General features: G+C 49.3%; 1 protein-coding gene across 1 annotated transcript in view; it reads right to left on the bottom strand.

The window, feature by feature from the left end:
- Positions 1-450: 450 nt before the first annotated feature.
- NT5DC3 (5'-nucleotidase domain containing 3) overlaps positions 451-20990 on the bottom strand; it is a 55439-nt gene continuing 34899 nt past the window's right edge. Inside the window, exons 4-14 of the mRNA XM_079142881.1 lie at positions 20778-20833; positions 16346-16436; positions 15575-15712; positions 14179-14239; positions 13723-13825; positions 13487-13588; positions 10703-10784; positions 9540-9626; positions 8358-8498; positions 2933-2997; positions 451-1125 (exon numbers count right to left, since the gene is read on the bottom strand). Of these exons, the coding sequence (XP_078999007.1) occupies positions 873-1125; positions 2933-2997; positions 8358-8498; positions 9540-9626; positions 10703-10784; positions 13487-13588; positions 13723-13825; positions 14179-14239; positions 15575-15712; positions 16346-16436; positions 20778-20833 (1179 nt within the window). The 3' untranslated portion in view covers positions 451-872. The remainder of the gene's footprint in view (positions 1126-2932; positions 2998-8357; positions 8499-9539; positions 9627-10702; positions 10785-13486; positions 13589-13722; positions 13826-14178; positions 14240-15574; positions 15713-16345; positions 16437-20777; positions 20834-20990) is intronic.

The raw sequence follows: 20990 nt of genomic DNA on the forward strand, positions 1-20990 counted from the left end.
AGCCCGGGTGCCGGGCCGCGGTGTGGCAGTTCATTACCAGGTCTCGTCTTGCTTCATTTTCTTTCCTCCAATGAGTGCAAGAAACCACTGCTGGGTGGCGTCCCTGGGCTTCCTGTGTCTGGGGGACCTCGCACGGAGGCTGTGGTTCTTCGCCCCGCTGACATCTCACAGCCTTGTAGATGTGTCGCCAGCCGGAAGGCGACCGTAACCAGAGCAGTGCCTTCCGCCCTCCTTCCCTGGGGAGGGGAGGACACCTGCCACCGCCTGTTGTACCCACTGTCCCTGCCCGGCCTGGGGTGGGTCACAGGATGAGGTCAGCATTCTCGTTCCTTCTCATGTAAGTCCTTCCGGGAGGCTGGGCTCTCTTGGCTGTGACACACCACAGGAAGGCCCAGCAGACCTGGGACCAGAAGACTGGGGCCTCTGCCATTCAGGGATCCCCTCTGCTACTCTCTGCCATGAGCAGCTCACTAAAATAGCTGCCCGCTGCCCACGGGGTATCTCTCTGCATCCCTGGGCCCTGCAGCCCCAGGGTAAATGGTGAAGAGTCAGGAACAATTTCTAAAGGACCTGCTGAACACAGAGGTGGCACCGAGTGGTCTCAACTAACCCAGAACATCTGTCAGCTCAGGACCTGGTGAACAAGGCTGTGGGACTTTCGGTACCACACTGTCCCCAACCCCCAAGAGGAGGGAGGCCCACTGTGGGCCTCAAGCTCCTCTCAGCTGGGGAGTCCTCTCCTTAAAGTAAAAACACATCAAAGGCTATCTGTACCTCTCAGAAAGCGACACTCGGACCCGCCCAGAGTCAAGCCCATCCAGTCGCCATGGCAGGCCGGGGCTGCCTCTGGCACTTTCCCCAGGCAGCCAGGGTTACTTGGCCTGGGCCTCCTGGAGGAGGGGCACCCGGGAGGCGGCGACCCTGTCAGACCACGCGGGCAGCTCGTGCTGCAGTGGAGTCCTCCTGGGGTAGAAGGTGTGGCTGACGTCGTAGTTCAAGAGGCAGCTCAGAGACGCCATGTAGATGTCCGCGAACCTCGAGAGGCGCCTCAGGAAGTAGGTGGGGTTCTGGTCTGTGCGGAACAAGCTTCCAAACTGGGCGTTGAAGAAGCTCTTGGTCATCTCTCTAAAGCAAGAAAACAACAAAAATGAAAAGAGAGCAACAGAGACAGGTTTTTAAAGGTTTGTTTTTGAACTACTAAAATCAAAATCTCTCTCTAAAACAAAAAAGATAGGACTTAAAGTTAGAACACGGAGTTCCATTCAAGAAAACCATCCGTCCACCCAGCATCTCTCAAGAAGACTCTGATCACATTTCCCAATTACTGCAGCCAAAGAACACGGCCTCGAGGCCCCTGTGGACACACACACCACGCTTCCCACGCCAACGCGGGAGCTGCTTCTGAACACACAGGATGCACACAGGAAAGTTCTCCTCCTGTCCAGAAACCTCCCTGCCCCAGGCGTGGGGTCACGGTCTCCTTTGCACAAGGCCACTGTGAGAACTGAGGGAGGGAGAGAAGCACAGGCGTGCTGTGAACCCCAAAGCAGCCAGGGCCTGGGGAATTAAGGGGATTATTACGTCGACTGCCACCATCCGCTTCAACCTCAGGGCTCCTCCCAGCCCAGCCCACAGCAGTTTACAAGGTCAAGGTCCCGGCCCCACCCAAGGCCCTAACCTCCTATAGTGACCCCTCCACACCTTTGTGTCTAAATCAACATCCCACAAACATACGAAGGACGTGCAACCATCGTATGGCTGGGAACCCTACAGAATATTCCAGAAAAATGAAACTGTTGATAAATCAGTTAAATACAGCAAACAGTATACCTATTTGTACAACTGTGTGATCGAAGCCACACAGTGGTAGCAGCTGTCCGTCATCACTTGGGGATGACAGATGCACCAACCACCGAAGAGCAGAACATTGAAAGAATTCAACTAGGTCTCTGCGGGCAGAACCGCGTACATGGTCTTTAAGCATTTACCGAAGAATCTCACTGAAATGCGAAGATATTAAAGACTCAAAATCAACGGTCCCTTATCTAGTGATCTGAGGTTCCTAGAAGTAAAGGCCCCATGGAATGCGACCCACATCTGGCCTCAAAGCAAGAGGCCTGAAGTCACTCCGCTACCTGCCTTTCCCCTGCCTTCCCCTCACCCAACACTTGCTGCTAACGAAAATCCTCAGAGCAAGCCCCAGCCAGCCAACAGCCCGAGGGAGGAAGAGGGACAGCATGCATACCCACACGGCCCCGCAGAGCCCAGGCGTGGACACCAACCCCTCTCCACGCCTCTCCCCAGTGCCCATGGACTCCTTCTCAAGCCAGGCTGCCCACTGCTCAGAGGCCAGAATCCAAGCAGTGGCCACAGTTCCCAGACCTTAGGGAGACTGTACCCAGGGCCTGAGGGGCCACGCTCTTCAGTGTTCCTGCAAAGAGTGTCCACATACGCTCCTTTGCAGGGAGGCACACTGTCAACAGGCCCCCTCTGGAAACTGTCCCCTAGGACACACAGACCAGGTGCACATTCCTGAAATAGCCCTAGGCACAAATGCGCACCAAGGTGTAGGAGCCCTAAGAACTTACCAAGGGCTGGGAGCCTCCCCTTCCCAGCCCAACAGCCACGCGTGCAGCCAGCATTAGCAACGTGGCCTCCAGCAGCCAGAAGGGACAGTCAAGGAGGCGGGGAGGAGAAGAAGACAGAGCTCCCTTGTCCCATGGCCCTCCAATGGCAAGGGCAGAGGAAAGGTGGAGGTCATGGCTGGCCTAGAGGAAATGTCACTGTCACCAACAGCAGACGCTGAGCCTGGATACCAGGGAAGACACGTCCACACTCGGAAGCATACCACGGATGGTTCACGATTATGCCTCAGACTGGCACCCCCAGAACAGGGGGTGGCGTCATTGTGTTCAAGATAAGCCACCCTCACCTCATCTCCTTTCGCTCCTTTTTCCACTCCTGCAGGACCAGCTGCGACTCAGCATCTCTGTGAACCTGCAGGACACAAGCCAGTTATTATGACAGGTTCCAACAAACTCATTAGTAATGAGAACTTTTTGATGGATGGCTCTTAGAAGAATTATGTTTCTTTAAGAGAAGTACTTGTGTGAAGTAGTACATTTTCAGATTCTCCAACTGAAACCCTGCTTTCTTCATTTATAAAATAAACACACACACAGAGCTTTAAATATCCATCATGAGAAACCTGATTTAACAAATTAAGTTTGAATATTATATATCTTCAACTGGAATTAAAGGCTTGTATAAATAATGCATGTATATCCATGTAAAATACATGTGCAGACACGTGTGACACATCCATTACATCTATTTATTACATATATTAACATACATTAACACATACTACCTTCTACATATATTACATGCACGTGTAGCAACATCAGAGCAGTTAAGTGGAAGTAGTGTGCATAATGGTGCATCCCCTAATTGCAAGCCTGTGAAAATCTGTGCTACATGTAGAAATTCACACAGAATTTTTTAAAATTTGTGCTAAGGTAGGGGGACCATAATGGACCATTATGGTCTTTAATGTTTTTTCTTTAATGTTCCATCATCATTTTGATGTTTCGCGTCTAAAGAGGCAAAAGGCAAGAAAGTGATACATCTCGATGGGAAGGAAGAGCAGGTGGAAGCTTTCTGGTGGGCCAAACTGCAAGCCAAAGACAAAAAGAAGTGACAGCTGCCCACAAGCTCACAGTGGAATCTCACAAGTCTCCCTCCAGGTTCTTGTGACTAAACAGAAACAGCAAGGCCAGAGTCGGAGACACATTTGATCGCAGGGGAGAGGTGGGGCTCCCTCGATTCGTGACCACAGGGTAACCCAAGAGCTCGGAGGGAAAGGCCAAATGGACAAACCAGCTGCTTCTCACGTGGAGCCAAAGCCGCCGCTTATCACATCTGCCTGGTCCACCAGCGTGGCCCCCCACAGCCGCCAACCAGAATCTGCACTCACACAAAACTGTCTCAATGGGTTTGAAATCTGGGCTTCTGGCTAATACCCCTGGCTACACCACTGGAAGCAGCTACCACTGAAAACCCGCTGGCTGTGTGCCAGGAGCACCAGGCCACTGGCCTAACCTTGCTGGGAGATTTGAACAGGTTCTGTAAGTGCATTTTTAATTAGCTTCCACATTTTAAATCAACAAGCTACTTACTACAGGATTGAGGCTCTAGAATATGTAGATTCAGATTCAATCAGAAGAAGTAAAATCCATAGGACACCACAAGGAATTTTCACAGATGTATAATTGTGAGAGAGAGAGAGTGTGTGTGTGTGTATGTGTGTGTGTGTGTTGTGAGTTCATTGTGCATCTATCTACAGCCAAGCACAACTGCGCTGGATGCTGAAGACATAAGAGGACGAGAACAGAGGTCCTTACAGGGGGAAGACCATGCCAAAACAATTTAACGCCATAGAGAACAGGGGAATCACCGCCCCTCCTCTGCCCACACCCACTTCCTGTCCCATGAACTGGGTGCCTGCAGGCTCACGTGAGCAGGAAGGAGCTTCCAGCCCCTCCCTCTGCGCGTTATGGACTGGGTGTTCACATCCCTCTAAAGTTCCGAGCCAAAGTCCCAGCCCCAAGCAAGATGGTATTAGGAGGGGTCTTGGGAGGCGATGAAATCTGGGAAGTTGAGCCTGCCTGCAATTAGCGCCCTTATGAAAGCAGCCCCAGAGAGCTCTCCAGCTGCCTTCCCACCATGCGAGGCTGCCGTGCAACGCTGGGCCTCTACCAGACAAGAAATCTGCTGGCACCTTGACCTGAGATTCCCACTCTCCAGAACTGTGGGAAATAAATGCTTCTTGTCAAGTCCTCAGTCTACGGTAGAGTCACCATGGACGAGGAGAACGGCACACTTGCAGGGGGACAAGATTCACTGCGGGGTGAGGGTAACCTAAATCAACCTACTCGCTCTCTCTCTTCAAGCTACTGCTAGAGGCCAGGTGAGTTCTCTCCACTCCTGACCCTCGGGTGGACCCACCAGAGGCTCTGCAGACATGAACTCGAGCCTCCCAAGTTCAAGGCGTGCTCTCCAGCCCAGGTGTCTCAGCAACGGAGCAGGTATGTGCACCCCACTCTGAGGCACACCCCTGGGTCTCTACGGTCCTGAATCTGGAGGGTGGCCAAGGATGGTGATGGATCCTCTCCAGCAGCCTCAGCCCCAAGGCTGCTGAAGGGTAATGCATAGGAGGAAGGATCCAGAAAGCTGAGGCCAGGGAAGCAACACCACAGCAGGGGACCCCTGGCTCTGAGGGTCTGTGCTCACTTACAAGCCTACAAATGGGTCGAGGGGTGGGGAGACAAAAGAAGAAGAAGTTCATGACACATGAAAATAAATGAAATTCGTATTTCAGTGTCCACCGGAGTTGAGCAGGACAACCTGCAACCACCAGCTCCACACTGTCCACCGCTGCCCGTGTGAGGAGAGCCGAGTGGGTGACAGTCCATGGCCCACACAGCTGACAACATTTACCATCTGGCCCTCCACACGAGTGCACTAGGCCTAGCCAGCCTCACCACCACTAACCGGGCACACTTCGAGGCTGGCTAGCAACACGATCCTTCAAAGTCACTTTTTAAAAGCAAAAATTTCATGCTTCTATTTAATTTATCAGACTTGGCTCCAAATGATACTGTTGCCCCCTCCCGCAACCCCCAAAATCAAACCCAATCTCAGAGGACAAAATTTTTCTCCTCACAAAGTAATTTGCTGCGTGCTCTGACAATAATTTCCAAGGAAGAGTTCTAGAAATGTGCCACAGGATCCGTGGAAAAATGTCCACCTTTCCAGGTGAACCCTGAGGGAGAGGGGGCAGCAGGGGGACAGGGAGGACAGTGAGGATGGACACTCCTCTACACCTGGTGCCTCTGACCCAGACAGTCATATAAAGCCTCAGAGCCGGAGGCAGGGCACCCAGCGCCCCCACAGGCTTGAGCACGTGCCTTTTTCTCTGTGCTCAGATTCTTCACCTGTAAAATGCCAGTGATGCTCTCAGGACTTGGAGAGTCGAGAGGGTGAAATGAACACAAGTCCCACGTGCCCAGAGCAGAGGAAGACCCACTGCGCTCCGCAGGCCGACTGCCAACACTCACCTGTGGTGCTGGGGAGGCACGTCTCTCCCGGCCGCGGCTTCCCGTCCTATAAAACGGGGGCGCGTGGCAAAGGCTCATTCCCTTTTCGTCCTTCCTAACCCTGTGCCTCCTGTAAGTCACAGAATCACCTCGAACACTTCCTTTCTCCAAGTCGCACTCTTAACTGTCAAACCTGTTTCTACAGGTCACAGGAAAACAAAACAAAGACGGTTCCCAAGGCAAAAACAGTGACGTCATCTACACACAAGTATGTCTGCATCCCTGACCAGCGGCTGCTGTCACAGAGACCCCAGCTAAGGCGAGGACAGTCACCCCCCTCAACTGGATACACTCCAGGGCCCCTGGGGATGCCTGAAACCCGGGTGACACCACGTCCAGGGGTTGCTGTTTTTCCTCTGTGTACACATCTAGGATAGTTTATCTTATAAAATTAGGCACAGTAAGAGATGAACAATAAAAGTTAATAATAGAGGGCTGGGGTTGGACCTCAGTGGTAGAGTGCTTGCCTAGCACATGTGAGGCACTGGGTTTGATTCTCAGCACCACATAAAGATAAATAAATAAAATAAAGGTATAGTGTCTATCTATAACAAAAAAATAATAATTATTAATAACAGAACAATTATAGCAATGTAATAAAAGTTATTTTTAAATTTATGAATTATTTCTGGAATTCTCCATTTACTATTTTCAGAACCAAGGTTGACTACAGTTAAACTAAAACACACAGAAAGATAAACTGCAAATAAGACAATGTAAAGTCCCCGGCTCCACCTGACACCTCTAAACCAGCAAGCACTCCAGGGTGGTGCTCAAAAGCCTGGAAGTGGCCATCCCAGGGTCTGGGTTCAGGGCTTGCTCTGTCATTTATGACCTCAGACACGTTGCTAACCTCTCACAACCCGGGTTTCCTATCCTGAAATGGAAAATCTGCACCTACCCGTGTGGGACAACGATAACTGTAACTTAGTATCACGTACAAGGAGACGCTCAGCACACGGCTGGCACACAAGAAGGAGTGACCGCTGTTGGGTGACATATGCAAGCTCAGGGCTATGTTAACCCAGAGTCGATCTCACAGGCAAGCGCAGTAGAAGCAGCAAAACAAAGCCTCACCAGAGCGCAGCCAAGACCAGGAGGGCCGAGAACACTGGAAACCAGCCTGGCGGACGTGCAGGGGCCCACGCTCTGGAACGTGGGGCCTGGGAGAGGACCTGGCCTGCCCTTCCCCACAGCGCCGCCTGAGCTCAGTGCCCAGCAGCTTCAACACGGGCTGCCAGTTAGGGCAATGAGGCCAGTTCTTGGCCCATTTCCAAAGCCACTGATGGGCTCAACAGGCTGCGCCAGAGCTGCAGGTGTCGGCCAAGAGAGCAGGCATCTGTGTCCCTCAATCCAGAGTCGGCCCCGTGCACAGTGAAGCTCTCGGCACAATGGCTGGCACACAGAGTGGCCATCAGTACTGTGACACATGCACAGATTCCAGGCTACATCTGCCCTGCCATGATGGCAGCAGCCCAGGTGAGCTGGACCAGGGAGAAAGCGAGGCACCTGCGGGCCCAGAGAAGGGGGCCACGGTGCAACAGAAGGACAGCTCTCACAGGCTAGGACTTGACCAATGAAAAGGACATTCCTCTCTAATTGCCCCAAACTGGCTACATAATTTACAGAAAGAAGTAACTGCCACCAAGCCGCAGAAAGCCAGCAAATCACAGTTATTTTCTTCAAAGTCAGACTGAGGCTAGATCCAGAGATCTTGACTCTTGCTTTGTGACACTTTCCGGGAAGCTTAGACTGAAGTGCACATTCCACAGGACCCTTCACCTTACAGACAGGGAATCTGAGGCCCAGGGTAGAGAAGTCAGGCTCAAGACAGAGTCAGCACTGAAACCCAGCATGGGCAGAGCTTCTCGAATCTATCACCCCACGCAACACCCCTGGTGTGACTTAGGGCCCCATTTCCACTGAGAGAGGATCATAAATACCTGATTTGATGCAGGCTCTATAAACACTGTCCAAATGACTGGGCATTTTTTAAAGGTCTCTTTAGGGGAAATGGCAAAATTGCCTCAGCAGCAAAATAATCCCCAAAGTTATCCCACAGTCCACTGAGGACAACTTAAACCTTATACTTCATAGCTATAATTAAAAAGAAAATACATGAAATAACTTGGACCCACACACAAGCTAAAAGCTTAAAGGAAAAGTGAGGAGGAAAAAAAAACAAAAAAATCCCTCAACCTGCATCTGCTCCAACAAGCCGGTCAGGGTCTGCAGCCAGGTTATGGTCTGGATGTACTGCTCCGTGTTCATGATCTTGAGCTCCGACCGTAACTCGGGGATGATGGCACCAGTCCGCCAGCCATGCTTCAGGGTCAAATCCTGATCACAGAGAGGCAACATCAGTCTCAACAGAACCCAAACATGTCATTACCTTTCCCAGACACAAGAAACATTCATTTAAATTACTTTTTAATTACAATGGTTAGTTATTAACCAAGCTGAATTCAATGAATTACACTTAATTAAAACCAATTTGGCCCCAAGCTTTGACCATTCCACCCTAGGAAAGTTTCCGTTCTGGAAATAATTGCTGTGAATCACAGCTCCTGCAGAAGCTCAGGGAGTGGAATCATTAACCAGGGCCTGTGGGGGCCAAACCCACGTGGTCAGGGAGAAGCTCAACCTAAAGGCCAAAACATCCAGGCACAGCGGCAGTGGAGGTGGCAGGGGATATGACCCTCGTTACCCACCTGCCTTCCAGCTCTGGGAATCCTGCAAGGAGAGATCTGCGCTCACTCCACAAAGAAAACCTCGTTCCACAAGGAGCCGAGGGTGGCAACCAATACCAACCTCCCCGACTCGTCCCCAGTGTAGGTTAAACCCTAACTCCCATCACACCAAGGGCACAAAAAGCCTCAGTGGCACATGGTAGCTGTTTCCTGGAAGTGACCAGCCGGCCAGAGCTGAACTGAGGCTTTCCAGATTTTTATGTTCCATCTTTATGTTTTATGAAGTACTGATTTAAAAGGAGTTAACACGGGCATTCGTTTCTTTACTCAAAAGGAAACACTTTTCTGATCAACTCTTTGAATAAATTTTCAGCTGCCATCATTTTCAAAAGAATTTTTCTTTTTCACAATTCTAAACGATGCTGTTCTGTATAAAGGAGACATTTAGGGCTGGGGCTGGGGCTCAGTGGTAGAGCGCTTGCCTAGCATGTGTGAGACACTGGGTTCAACTCTCAACACCTTGTACAAATAAATAAAAGTCCATTGAAAACAAAAAGAAATTTAAATTTTTAAAAAAGGAGACATTTTAAAATGTGGCCTACTCCAAATTCTAAACAACAGAGAAATTCCTTAATAAATGGGACTAACACATCTGTCCCCCAACAAATTGAGGAGAAAAGGGGCTGCTCACCGCCAGGTCACTGTATATGTGGTCCCCGAAATACAGCACTCTGGAGCCTCTCCACCCAGTAAGCTTCAAAAATTCATACAAATTGCCCTGTAATAAGAGAAAAAGATATTATATCATATGACAGAGATGGTCCAAAATATTTTTTAAATTTCTAAAAAATTGGTTTTGCTTTTCTAGTTTATTTGAAATATCAAAATACAGAAGCACCTTCATAGGAAATCTTTTGGACATTTCTTCTATATTATACGTACTTTTCGAAAAGCCTTCATAATGTAAATACCACTTTGTAACTCTCTTTCTTTTTCTTTTCTCAGTACTGGGAATCAAACCCAGGGCCTCACGCATGCAAGGCAAACACTCTACAGGTAAGCCATATCCTCAGCCCCATAACTACTTTTAACATGCTATGGTCAACTTTCCAAATCAATAAATATTAATCTTGATGTAATTACAGTAGCTGTGAAGTCCTTGATTCCTTTTACCACTGCCACAATGCTGAATGTTCACACCATTATCTATAAAAGTGACTTCATGATAAACATTCTTATAGCAACGTTTCGTTGGATGCATCTTGATTTTCTTAGGCTAACTTCCTAGAAGTGAAATGGCTATACCAAAACTAATTTTTACAAGGCCTGGAAAATACATTTATTGCCAAATCTGGCAGGTTGTCATATACCCACCAAGAACATATCAGTTTGTAAGAAAAAAAAACTTCAATAACATAATAATATTAGGTCAGCGAGTCAATCATTCATTCAAACCCTTGAAAGCCTTGTATGTCACCAAATACATTGAGACTGTACAGAAAATGTATCTCATCAGGAAATGATTATCAATTTGGATGAGTAATAGGCCATGATTAATGCTCCTTAACAAGAATTCTCCAAGGTTTACCGCTGGCATCTTAAATTTTATGAGCCAAGAAAGGTAATGCTATAAAGTTTGTTTTTAAAAACAATTCAATTGAGTTAATTTAGATACAAGCATTTTGAAAATATATTGACTTCAGCCTAAGTTTTACCACCAAGTTATAAGCAGTCAATTCAAGGGCTCAAACTGCGCCAGGCACACAGCAAGCCTTGGTGAACGTCAGCCATTGATTATCATGACCGCTGGCCACAAAGCAAAGCAACATAGAGGACAAACTGGTCAAGAGATACCTGCTTGTAAATCTGGCCTTTCTGCAACTTGTGGATTTTATCCCAGAGTAAGACACCCTTCTCATTCACCTTTCGGAAAGGTCTAACAACAGAAATGGGAAACATACATGTGATAACGGTACAGGCCACTTGCTCCAGGAGAAATTCAGATGCTCCCTGACGACAGGAAGCAGCTCCCTCGATACACCTAACACATCCCAGAGCCCAAACCTCCACCACATTCCCTGACCTGTGCAATTCACCCTAGATGATGCAGACCACCAGCTGCAGGTGATTCATGCAGAAAAAGACACAGAAGAACTCCAGGGTCAGATAAATCTGGGAAACACTACATACTGCCTATGTCCCTCTTAAAAAGTTACTGACAGCTTTGAAGTAAGTCCTGCTCTAAATACGTTTTCTAAAGATTTCCCGAATTTATCTGGTCATACAGAAAACCTGTTCCACAAAAAAGTTTGTGGAAATATTGCCTTAGTACATTTATCCACTAAATTCAGTCGCTCTGGATATAAAACAAGTCAAAGGACCAGAAGTACTATTTTAGGATGGAAAACGGACCAGAGAGATAAGGCCACATTCCTGTGGCTGGCACCCTCCAGGCTCAAAGTGCCTGTCTGCATTTTTTTTTTTTTTTTTTTGGTGGTACCGGGAATTGAACCCAGGGCCTTGGGCATGCAAAGCAAGCACTCTACCAACTGAGCTATATCCCCAGCACCTTCCCTTTTTTTTTTTTTTTTTTTTAAGTAACACCTATTGGGATTATTTTTCCAATTAAAAAAAAAATAAGCTCACTACAGAAAATCTGAAAAATGCAGAAAAGGGAAGCAACCCTAATTCTAGTACCCAGGTAGAAACACCTAACATGTCAATATATCAGCATGTCTCAGTCTTTACATCAGTTCCCTCTTTTTTTTTTTCCTTTTCTTTTCTTTCTGGTAGTACTGGGATTGAACCCAGGGCTTTATATATGTGAGTCAAGCACTCTACCGCTGAGTTGTCTTGCTAAACTGCTCAGGCTGACCTCAAACTTGCAATCCTCCTGCCTCAGCCTCCTGAGTAGATGGGCGAACTGGCACGTACCTCCATACCTGACTGTTTTCCCTATTTTTATGAACATAAAATGAAGAGCAAGATCACTTTGTGCACACTGGTTTACATCTCTTTTTCTCTAATATCATGAGTGGTTTTTCAGGTGATGACATACTCTTTAAGTACATCATTTTTTACAGTAATAAGGCATGCCCCCTTCTTTCTTTTCCCTAGCTATTTCTTTGTGTGTTTGGGGGACAGGGTCTTTGTATGTTGCCCAGCTGGCCTTCTACTTGCAATCCTCCTGCCTCGGCCTCCCAGTTACTGGGACTACAGGCACACACCACCATGCCCAGCTCCAAATACATCATTTTTAAAGGCTGCCTAACATTCCCTCACATGAATGCTCGGATTAACAAGTCACCCTTGCTGCAGGAACTCTAGGTTGTCTCTGACTTCTCAATGTTATGACAGAAGGATGGACACAGGTGGAGGGTCACTGAGCATTTACTCCAGGCATTCAGGCACAATAAACAGTGCAGGGGAGTACTCTACGGACACCCCTCACCTCCAGGTAGAGCCCAGGCCCCCAGCCCTCCACTGAATGAGCAGCAGGGAGGAGAGGAAGTTCCTGGCCAAGGCAGACCCGCCTTCTTCTCCTGACCACAGCAGAATCTAGGGAGAAACGCAGGAGTGATTTTCGTCTTGTCTTCCTGGTGCTAGGGAGTGAACCCAGGGCCCCATGCACGCCAGGTAAGTGCTCCACCACCGAGCTGCAGCCATGCCCCAGGTCCTGTGACAGCACTTCATCCGTGGCCAAGCAGCGAGCCCACATTCATGACTGTGTCTGGTCACACTCTAGTTCTTCCCCTTCATTCTCTGACCCCTGCCCTGCAGTTTTCAGTCTCTACACGTGCTTTTGGGTTTTTTCCTCTTCCTCTGGGAGTCACTGTGACACTCAAAAAACTGGAACTTGGCATCACCAGAGGAACACAGTGCATCCAGCACTAACTGCAGGTCCCCGTGTGAGGACGCTTTCTACGACCTGGCAGAGGCTGCTGGTCACCAACCACAGACTACACAAATGTAGGTAAAGTGCTTCAAAATGAGGCCATCATACAAACACAGTAGGATTATTTTCAGAACCCTAATGTAGGAAATCCCAACATTGTGGACATTTATGGGAGCTACTGGTCTGTTGCCTGGTTAAAAGGTGTTTTAATACCCCTACCTCCACCCACTAAATCCCAACAGCACTCCCCAGTCACTGTCACACCCAAAACATCCCCACTCCCCACATCGAAGGCTGCTGTGGCAGGAAGACACTACCTAAGACAAGGTAGAGATTCACTCCACTTGACATAAAGCCCGTGTTGCAGAGTTTTGCAAAATCCAACCACAATTTTCAATGCACCCCTTGGAGCTCTGTTTAAAAAGATTCCTGCCCCCACAGTTTTCTTCACAGTGCATTTGTACCCAAAGATCTTATTTACTATGTGACATCAGGTTTTCCTTTCTCATCACTGTGATCATTTTCTTAAAGCTGGATTCATAGCCCTGACGTCAGCCCAAGTTGAACAGGACCCATGCCAACACACCCAAGTTGCCTGCTGAGTACTATCCCACCTTCCTGCAATCACTTGCTAAAGGGCTACAAAACAAGCCATCATCTCAGATGCTCAGGATTTTGCCACTGCACATGAATTTATAGCAGCAAAGGAATAAAACCAAGTGCCCGGGAAGACAGACACTCACCTCCGCTTATCATTGAAGAAGTTTGGCTTCTCTGCCTGAACGATGACCACATCGAACAGATCCCTCCAGTCTTTCCCAACAATATACCTCATCCCTTTGTCCCTAGGAGAATAAGTCAGCCAGGTTAGCTGAACATCAAAGGATGAACTACTTTTGCAACTGTTTCTTTCCAAATACTAAAAATAAGTGGCACATGAGAAGTGAGCCCGACCAAGGGAGGAAACAGAATGACTTACACGAAGCTACTGGGGCTGTTGGTGATGAGAAACATCTTCTTGCCATGATCAGCCAGCTTGGCCAACACCGCACGGGTCTGCTCAGCATAGCAAATGTACTTTTCTAAGACCATGAGAAAAATTCACACAGATTCAGCATGAAATTGGTCTATCTGCTAACACTTACTAAATGGGGCACAGAGGCCCAGGACTGCCCTAGACACAGGGGGAATAAAAGTCATAAGGAAGCTTGGTTCAGGGTGGGTTATGGGTGCCCAGTGCTTCAGTGACGAAGACCCTGCCTCCTGTGGCTGCAGCTGCCAGCTCCTCCTTTCCTTTTGAGTCAGAGTGATGTCAAGTTGTGGGTCAGGGTCCTCACTTGGCACTCAGGTGCATGCAGCCCCCCGCTCAGCCCCTGGCATGCCAAGTAAAATGCCGGCCCAGCATCGCAACACGCAGGTACTGTCGAGAACATACCGATGTCTGCTTCAATTGCTCTGTACATTATCCCTTTGATGTGGACATCCCGAATTGAATCCTGTCCAAAGATACATTTTTAATCAGCAAAAGTGGGACTGGGATAGCTAGGGAAACAGTCCAAGTGTAACAGCACCGGAATTAACTTCTGCCTTTCTAAGCCCAGCAATCTGGTACTACATAAAACCTACACTTACTGCACTTATATTAGGTGGTCCCTTGGGGGAAAATGAAGTTTTTTGCCATGACAGAAGCAGTTTCCAATGCAATTTTCCAAAGGTTTGCTTGGAAAATGCAATCTGTGCAATTCCAAATAAAGTTTTGAAATTTTAAATTAGTCATAAACACAGAATAAAAATATTTTAGTGTGGAAGTATGTATCTTTTAAAATACAAGTATCTTGGGCCCAGTGTGGTGGCTTGCTTCTGTAGTCCCAGCTACCTGGGAGGCTGAGGGGGGAGGATCACCTAGGAGCTGGAGACCCATCTGGGCAACACAGTGAGACCCCCATCTCAAAATTAACTGATTAATAAAACATATGCTACGTGCATATGTATATGCATAAACATATTTATGTCTTACATAAGTATATAAATGCATATCAAATAACAAGCATTTTAAGTATTAATAAAGTTCATATGACTTAATGAATGTAATTATGAATGTAAATTGTAATACATAATTTATAAATTTATAAATGTGTACATATGCATGTAAAGATTCTTGTCTGTCTACATCCCTCTCCACTGGTATTCCTCAAGGGCTCCAGGAGAGCCTTAGATAGCCATATGGAACTTCAGTGGGCAAGAGAAAAAGATATCCTGTTATCCAATCTCTCCCCACTCCCTATAACTATGCATTTTTATGAGGTACAGTGTGCACCCCATAAATATGTACAACTATAAACTATCAGTTTAAGAATAAAACTTTAGGGCTGGGGCTGTGGCTCAGTGGCAGTGCGCTTGCCTAGCTCTTGTGAGGTACTGGGTTCGATCCTTAGCACCACATAAAAGTAAAATAGAGGCATGCTATCCATCTACAACTACGAAAAAAAAGAAGAAAACTTTAAAATGCCCCCACCACTTCAGCAGCCCAGACCCACAGCAGGGGGTGTGAATGGCAGGTCTTTGGGGTCCAGGCCCAGGGCAAGGTGGGTCCAGGTTTCCCCTGTGGCTGGGTACCCTGGCCCTTTGGTCAGAAAGGACCAGAAATCTAGACCTCAGTGTGAGCCCCATCTTGCTTTAACAAAAACCCGGTTTCCACTTCTCTTGACACAGCAGATCTTTCTCAGTGACTTGCAAACCATAAACAAAAGCAAGCCAGCGAAGACACCAAGTCACGCCCCCAACCACAGCCAGCTGCCCCTCTGCGCTGAAACCGAGGCTTCTCCACACACCTTGACGTCCTTGTACAGGTGCACAGGCTCGTAGTCGATGTTGTTCTTCAGAAAGTGCTCGTTCACACAGGACAGCAGGGTCATCTCTGGCAGGGAGAAGATGTCCATGAACTGCTTCATGGTGTTGCCGTGAGAGCTCTGCGGAGGAGGATGCATCAGACGCAGGGCCCACCTGGCAGGGCTCCTCGGTGACAGCTTCGGTGTCTACCTTAGAGCCCTCGCCACAAAAAAGAGGGAGGTCCCAGCAACCCGACTGTCTGCCCTGCTCCTTATCCTTCACCGCAGAGCTGACGTCGCACGCTGGGCACACGAGGACATTCACGGAAGTGGCTGATTCTCCCCAGCCCAACCACCCTTCCTCCCACGCGCTCAGCCCAACTTCCTGCTCCACTCAGGAGAGGACCACAGCAGTCAGAGGGCCTGCGGTTTCCCTTCAGGGAAGTGTGGTGGGCAGCCAGCAGGTGACAGGAGAAGGCTGGCCTCAGTCCCTACACTCACCCCAGAAGCGGGGACAGGCCTGGAGCTGGGGGCAGACAGGGGTGGGCTAAAGGGATGGGAAGAGCCTCCCTAGGTAGGGGGAGAGGGGTCAAGGAGAACCACGGAGGAAGCCAGGGTGACTTCTACCGCTAGCCTCTCTCAGCTCCAGACCCTGCGGCACAGATTCCCCCGTCAGCCCCACAGGAGCAGCGGGGACCCCAGGTAAGGCCTGTGCCCACGGAGGCCACGTGCCTAGGAGGAAAGAAGCTGCTCCGCAGACAGCGTCTCGGGTACCTTTCCATAAAAGTCGCTCATCTGCTCCAGGGGCACGTGGGACCCCTCATACATCTCAATGACTTCCTCATCTGGGACCACACTGAGGCCTCTGGAAAAAGCAGAAGGGGCCGTTAGAGAGCCGCTGGAAAGCAGCGACCTTCAGACTCTGCCCACGGCTGGGACTTGCCGCCAGGTGGGAGGCACTGTTGGCGCCAACGGGTGACATGTTCCACAGTCAATGCCACAGACAACAGGCTCTCAGAGGGGCAGCTGCCATGGCACCACAGGGGCACTGCAGGTAACAGCAGGGCCCTGCTACGCACCAGACAGGAAGCGCGCCTGCACAGTCACCGTTTCCAGCCACCCGAGGAGGGACACCCTATTACTACCCCAGCTTCCAGGTGGGGCAACTGAGGCAAAGAAAGGCCATATACTTTGTCCAGAGTAGAAAGTGGCGGGTCAGGATTAGAGCCAAGTTTTCCGAGGCTCTAGGGCCCAGGCTCCTAAGCCGCTGGGACAGGAAGTCTCAGAGGACTTGCTCTGAGGGAAGCTGTTCCTTTTTAATGTTCTCAACACGCTAGGGCGGAGGAAGGCTGGTTTTCCCTCCATCGCGGCCATCCTCCTGCCCTCTGACACTCTCCCTGAGGTGGAGACATGAGACACAGGAGGGAGGAAGCTTGGTGACACCTCTGCAGAGAGAAGGACCCCAGTGACATGTGCCTTGGAAGGCCAGTTTCCTCAGCTGGGAAAGACGAAGACCTGTCCCCGCCCACCTCTGGCATCTGCCCATGAATCCAGCTCCTCCACAACCAGGGAAGAACAGGAGTTCTGGAGCCTGGGTCTGGGTGTCACTCCAGCTCTGCAACTGGTGACTGGAGCAGGCGCCACCTGCCCAGCTGGGCCTGACACCCTGAAGTGACCCGAGGGGAACACCTCCTCCTCTACCCCTTCTCCTGAGAAACAAAATCAGTCCTCAGGAACCCAGACAGCCAGAGGCCGCGTCACACCGCGCTTCAAGAACCAGGCGATGCTGGAGAATTTTTATCACTAACTCAAACAGGCTGTGCAGCCGGCAGCACCACCTGGCCAACGCCAAAATGCACACACGGCTCAGCTTCTGGCCCGACGTGCAACACTGACAGAAATGCCCCGCACGCACGCTTGCAAGTGGCTCTGCTGACGCTTGGCGTCTAATCCTGACGGACCTGCTGCAATGGTGGCCTTCGAAAACAATAGCAGTGCTGTACTCCTTTAGATAAGGCCTGTGCCAAACTGGATCATTCCAGACAGCGGCCCTGAAGGAGCGGCAGGCAGGTGTCCCACGGCTGCAGCTCCAACCTTAGGAAGGAAAGGAACTCCACTGGGTGTGAGTAAATGCCCTGTACCCAGACGCAGTTCCAGCCAGTCCTCTGGACACTACTAAGACACTCGCACAGGTGTGTGGCCAAGGAGGCAGCATCCTTGAAGTCCAAGTGACCACAAGTCAGCTCAGAAGTGGGAAATCGTGGGCTGCAGTGAGCTGAACCCCAGGGGGCCACCCCTGAAGACAGAGAGCCCACCGATCCAGTCTCAGCACGGGGACCACGTGGCCATGCTGGAATCCTACAGCCTAAACCAGTGAAACCAAAAGGAAAAGCGATCACCCAGCCCCATGCCAGGTAACGAGGACCGTGGCTGCCAGGGTCACGACGTGAACGCATCTGCCCAGTGCAAACCCCAGCTCCCTAAGCCCCAAGGGAGTCACCGACTCCACAGGCGAAGACTCAGACGGGGCAAGCAGTCCAGGAACAAGGCTTCTTATTCTGACACTGCAGCAGGAGGAGGCAGCAGGTGAGCGGCTCTCGGGGCACCTGCAGGCAGGCAGGGCCAGGTCCTCCTGATGGCTCTGCACCCAGGCAGTGCTGCACAGCGCCTGAGCTTTCCCCTCCCTGTGAGGCAGGTCCTGCTCAGGGCTGAGGTCACCGTAGGGCATTGTGGTGATCATGCCAGTGACTGTTCCACACGCACGGGTGCCCCTTACCACCTGGCACTTGCTCCTTCTCATCTGGGAAATTTCCTAATTGGTTTTGGAACAGGAAAAGATCACGGCCTTGCCTCAGAGGGTTTGGTCTTAATGACCTTGCTTTTCCTGGCTCTGGCCTCTTGGTATCTCTGTGACCACCAAGTCTTTGAAGGCTGAGGTGACCAGCCAACCTCCTGGCTCCAGGTGTGTTAATTTAGTCATGGAGACTGGTCTAAGTTTTAATTCCCAATTTCTTAACCCCTTCACTATCTCAGGGGAACTACTGGACAAGTCATTTACTCTCTTTGGGGCTCGCTGTCTTCATTCTGTAAATGGGAACAACACTGGCTACCTCCTGGTATTACCAAGAAGGTTAAATGAGCAACTATGTAAAGAACAGCTGGTAAGGAAAGTACTGCTTTGCAGAAAAACACAAGAGCCCAGAGAGAAGGGAGCCTGTCTGAACTAGGAAGCTCCAAGTCAGAAGAGCTGGTGGGGATTTCACAAACATGGACCTGGCCTTGCCTTCCCCTCCTTCCTCCCACACAAGTTCTGTATAATTTGGGGCAAACATCAGGGTCTATTAGCAAAGAAGTGTATGTAGGAATTACAGTGTAAATGTTAAGTGGTTTAAAGGAAGAGAAGTTAAAATGGGAATATTTTCAATGAAGAAACAACTTGAAACTTCGAAGTTTGCTAAGCATAGTACTACCTTTCTGGAGGTCAATGAGGCCATTTCAAAAGCCTTAAAATGACTACATTTGCCCAGCAATTTTACTTCTACAAAACTTTCTTTCTACAAAATTTTATAAGAAAATAATGAGAGCAGCACACAAAAATATACGATTATATTTAATGTTACTTATAAAACAAATGAAAGGATTATCTTTGCTAGTACAGCTTAAAATAGATTCATTCACTACCAAAAGTAAAGACAGATGTGCTGTGTCTCTGATGAGCCCTCAGATATTCAGAAAGGTCACACTGCATAATGGCCAAGAACGAACTCTTGGTCACAAATCCTAGGCCTGAATTCTAGTCCAGACATTTTTCTTGCTATAACCTTGGGAAAGGTATTTAACATCTCTCAGACTAATAAGAGTGCCTACCTGTGAGGTTATTCTGAAGATCAAATGGGTTTACTCAAATCAAGTCCTTATTTGGGGCTGGGTCTGTAGCTCAGCAGTAGGGTGCTTACCCAGCATGTGTAAAACCTTGGTTCAATCCCCCAGCACCACACACACAAACACACACACACACACACCAAAAAAAAAAAAAAAAAGAAAGAAAAATGCTTATTTTAAAACAGTGTCTAAGCCTATCCATACATAGTAAGACTCAATATTTGTTAGCCACTATTTAATCCTAGTCACATTACTGTCTTTACTACCACCACCTCCTCTCCCTCCTGGAACACTATTAAAATGACAGTTAAAAAGCCAAAGAAAATAAGAGCAAAAAATGTCAACAGATAAGACATTTCAACACTGGAAAACAAACAGTGGATGCAAAGAGGGTACCTGAACTACCAACCACGAGGGCAGAGGCATCGTTCAAGGGGACACGGACACAATGTTAACCCCCACAGAGCTCCAGCGAGGCTGAGCACTCAGAGGGGCCGGAAGCTCCTGCAGGATGGACTCCAGCAAAACGAGGGTGTAAAGGCAGACAGAGGAACAACGGGTGGAAACCAGGAAAAGGGGGGTGTCAGGGGGACGTCCTCAGGAAGAAACCGAAGGGGATCAGAGCAAGAGGGAGACGAGGAGAGAAGGAAAAAACAAGAAAGCAACAGATTGTCAAAACATCTGAATTACTGAAAAATAAACACATACTTGACATGCGGGAGAACACTTGAAAACAGTAGGACACCTACGCAGAAAACCAAACCAAAAGGGAGGTTCCTGAGTCCACAAGGAAACCACACACGGCACCCGCAGCACGCCACCCGGCTCGAGAGCGACCGAGACCTGCAGAGCCCTGACGAACAAGGACTGGGGCGGCACAAACAGCGTGATGGGGTCTTAATACCAAACCACGGTCCCACGAACACCAGTCCCTCTCTCCAACTGCCCACTCCCTCCAAACCCCTCGCCAGGACCCCCACTCAGCTGGCAGCCTCTGCCTCCAAAGCCGCTCCTCCTGCGGAGTCCTCCAGAGGGCTCCCGAGTAGCCTGAGGGCATTTCCGCCACCAGCCACCCGCACTCTGTGCTGCAGTGGCTCACTCACTCGCGGGTCCCACCCACGCTCCCAGCTCCTGGAGAGCAGCCCTGTGGGCCAAACCCTCAGCATCCAGCATGGCAGCCTGGAGAGATTTTCTTGAACAGCGTGAAGGAAGGAATCACAATACACACCCCGCAGCTCCCCTATCACCGCACAGTCTGGGGGTCCTGAAACCCAAACCACTCGGCCACTGCGGATGAATGACATTTATCTCCTTGCATTCTTACCTGTAGACAGTTCCCAGCTGGATGTAATGGAAAGCATCAATCTTCATCAACACTGCCTTTAAAAACATAAACACACGCCCATGTAAACAATGTGCACCAATCTGCACAGGAAATGAGCAACACAGGGGTCACGAGGAATCCCCCCCACAGTAGGATGCCCTGCAAGGGGGCAGTTTCTGAAAGTCTTTCTTGTTATTTGAAGTGCTTTCTAGC

This window comes from Sciurus vulgaris (genome assembly GCF_902686455.1).
Source record: "Sciurus vulgaris genome assembly, chromosome: 5".
Classification (NCBI taxonomy): domain Eukaryota; kingdom Metazoa; phylum Chordata; class Mammalia; order Rodentia; family Sciuridae; genus Sciurus; species Sciurus vulgaris.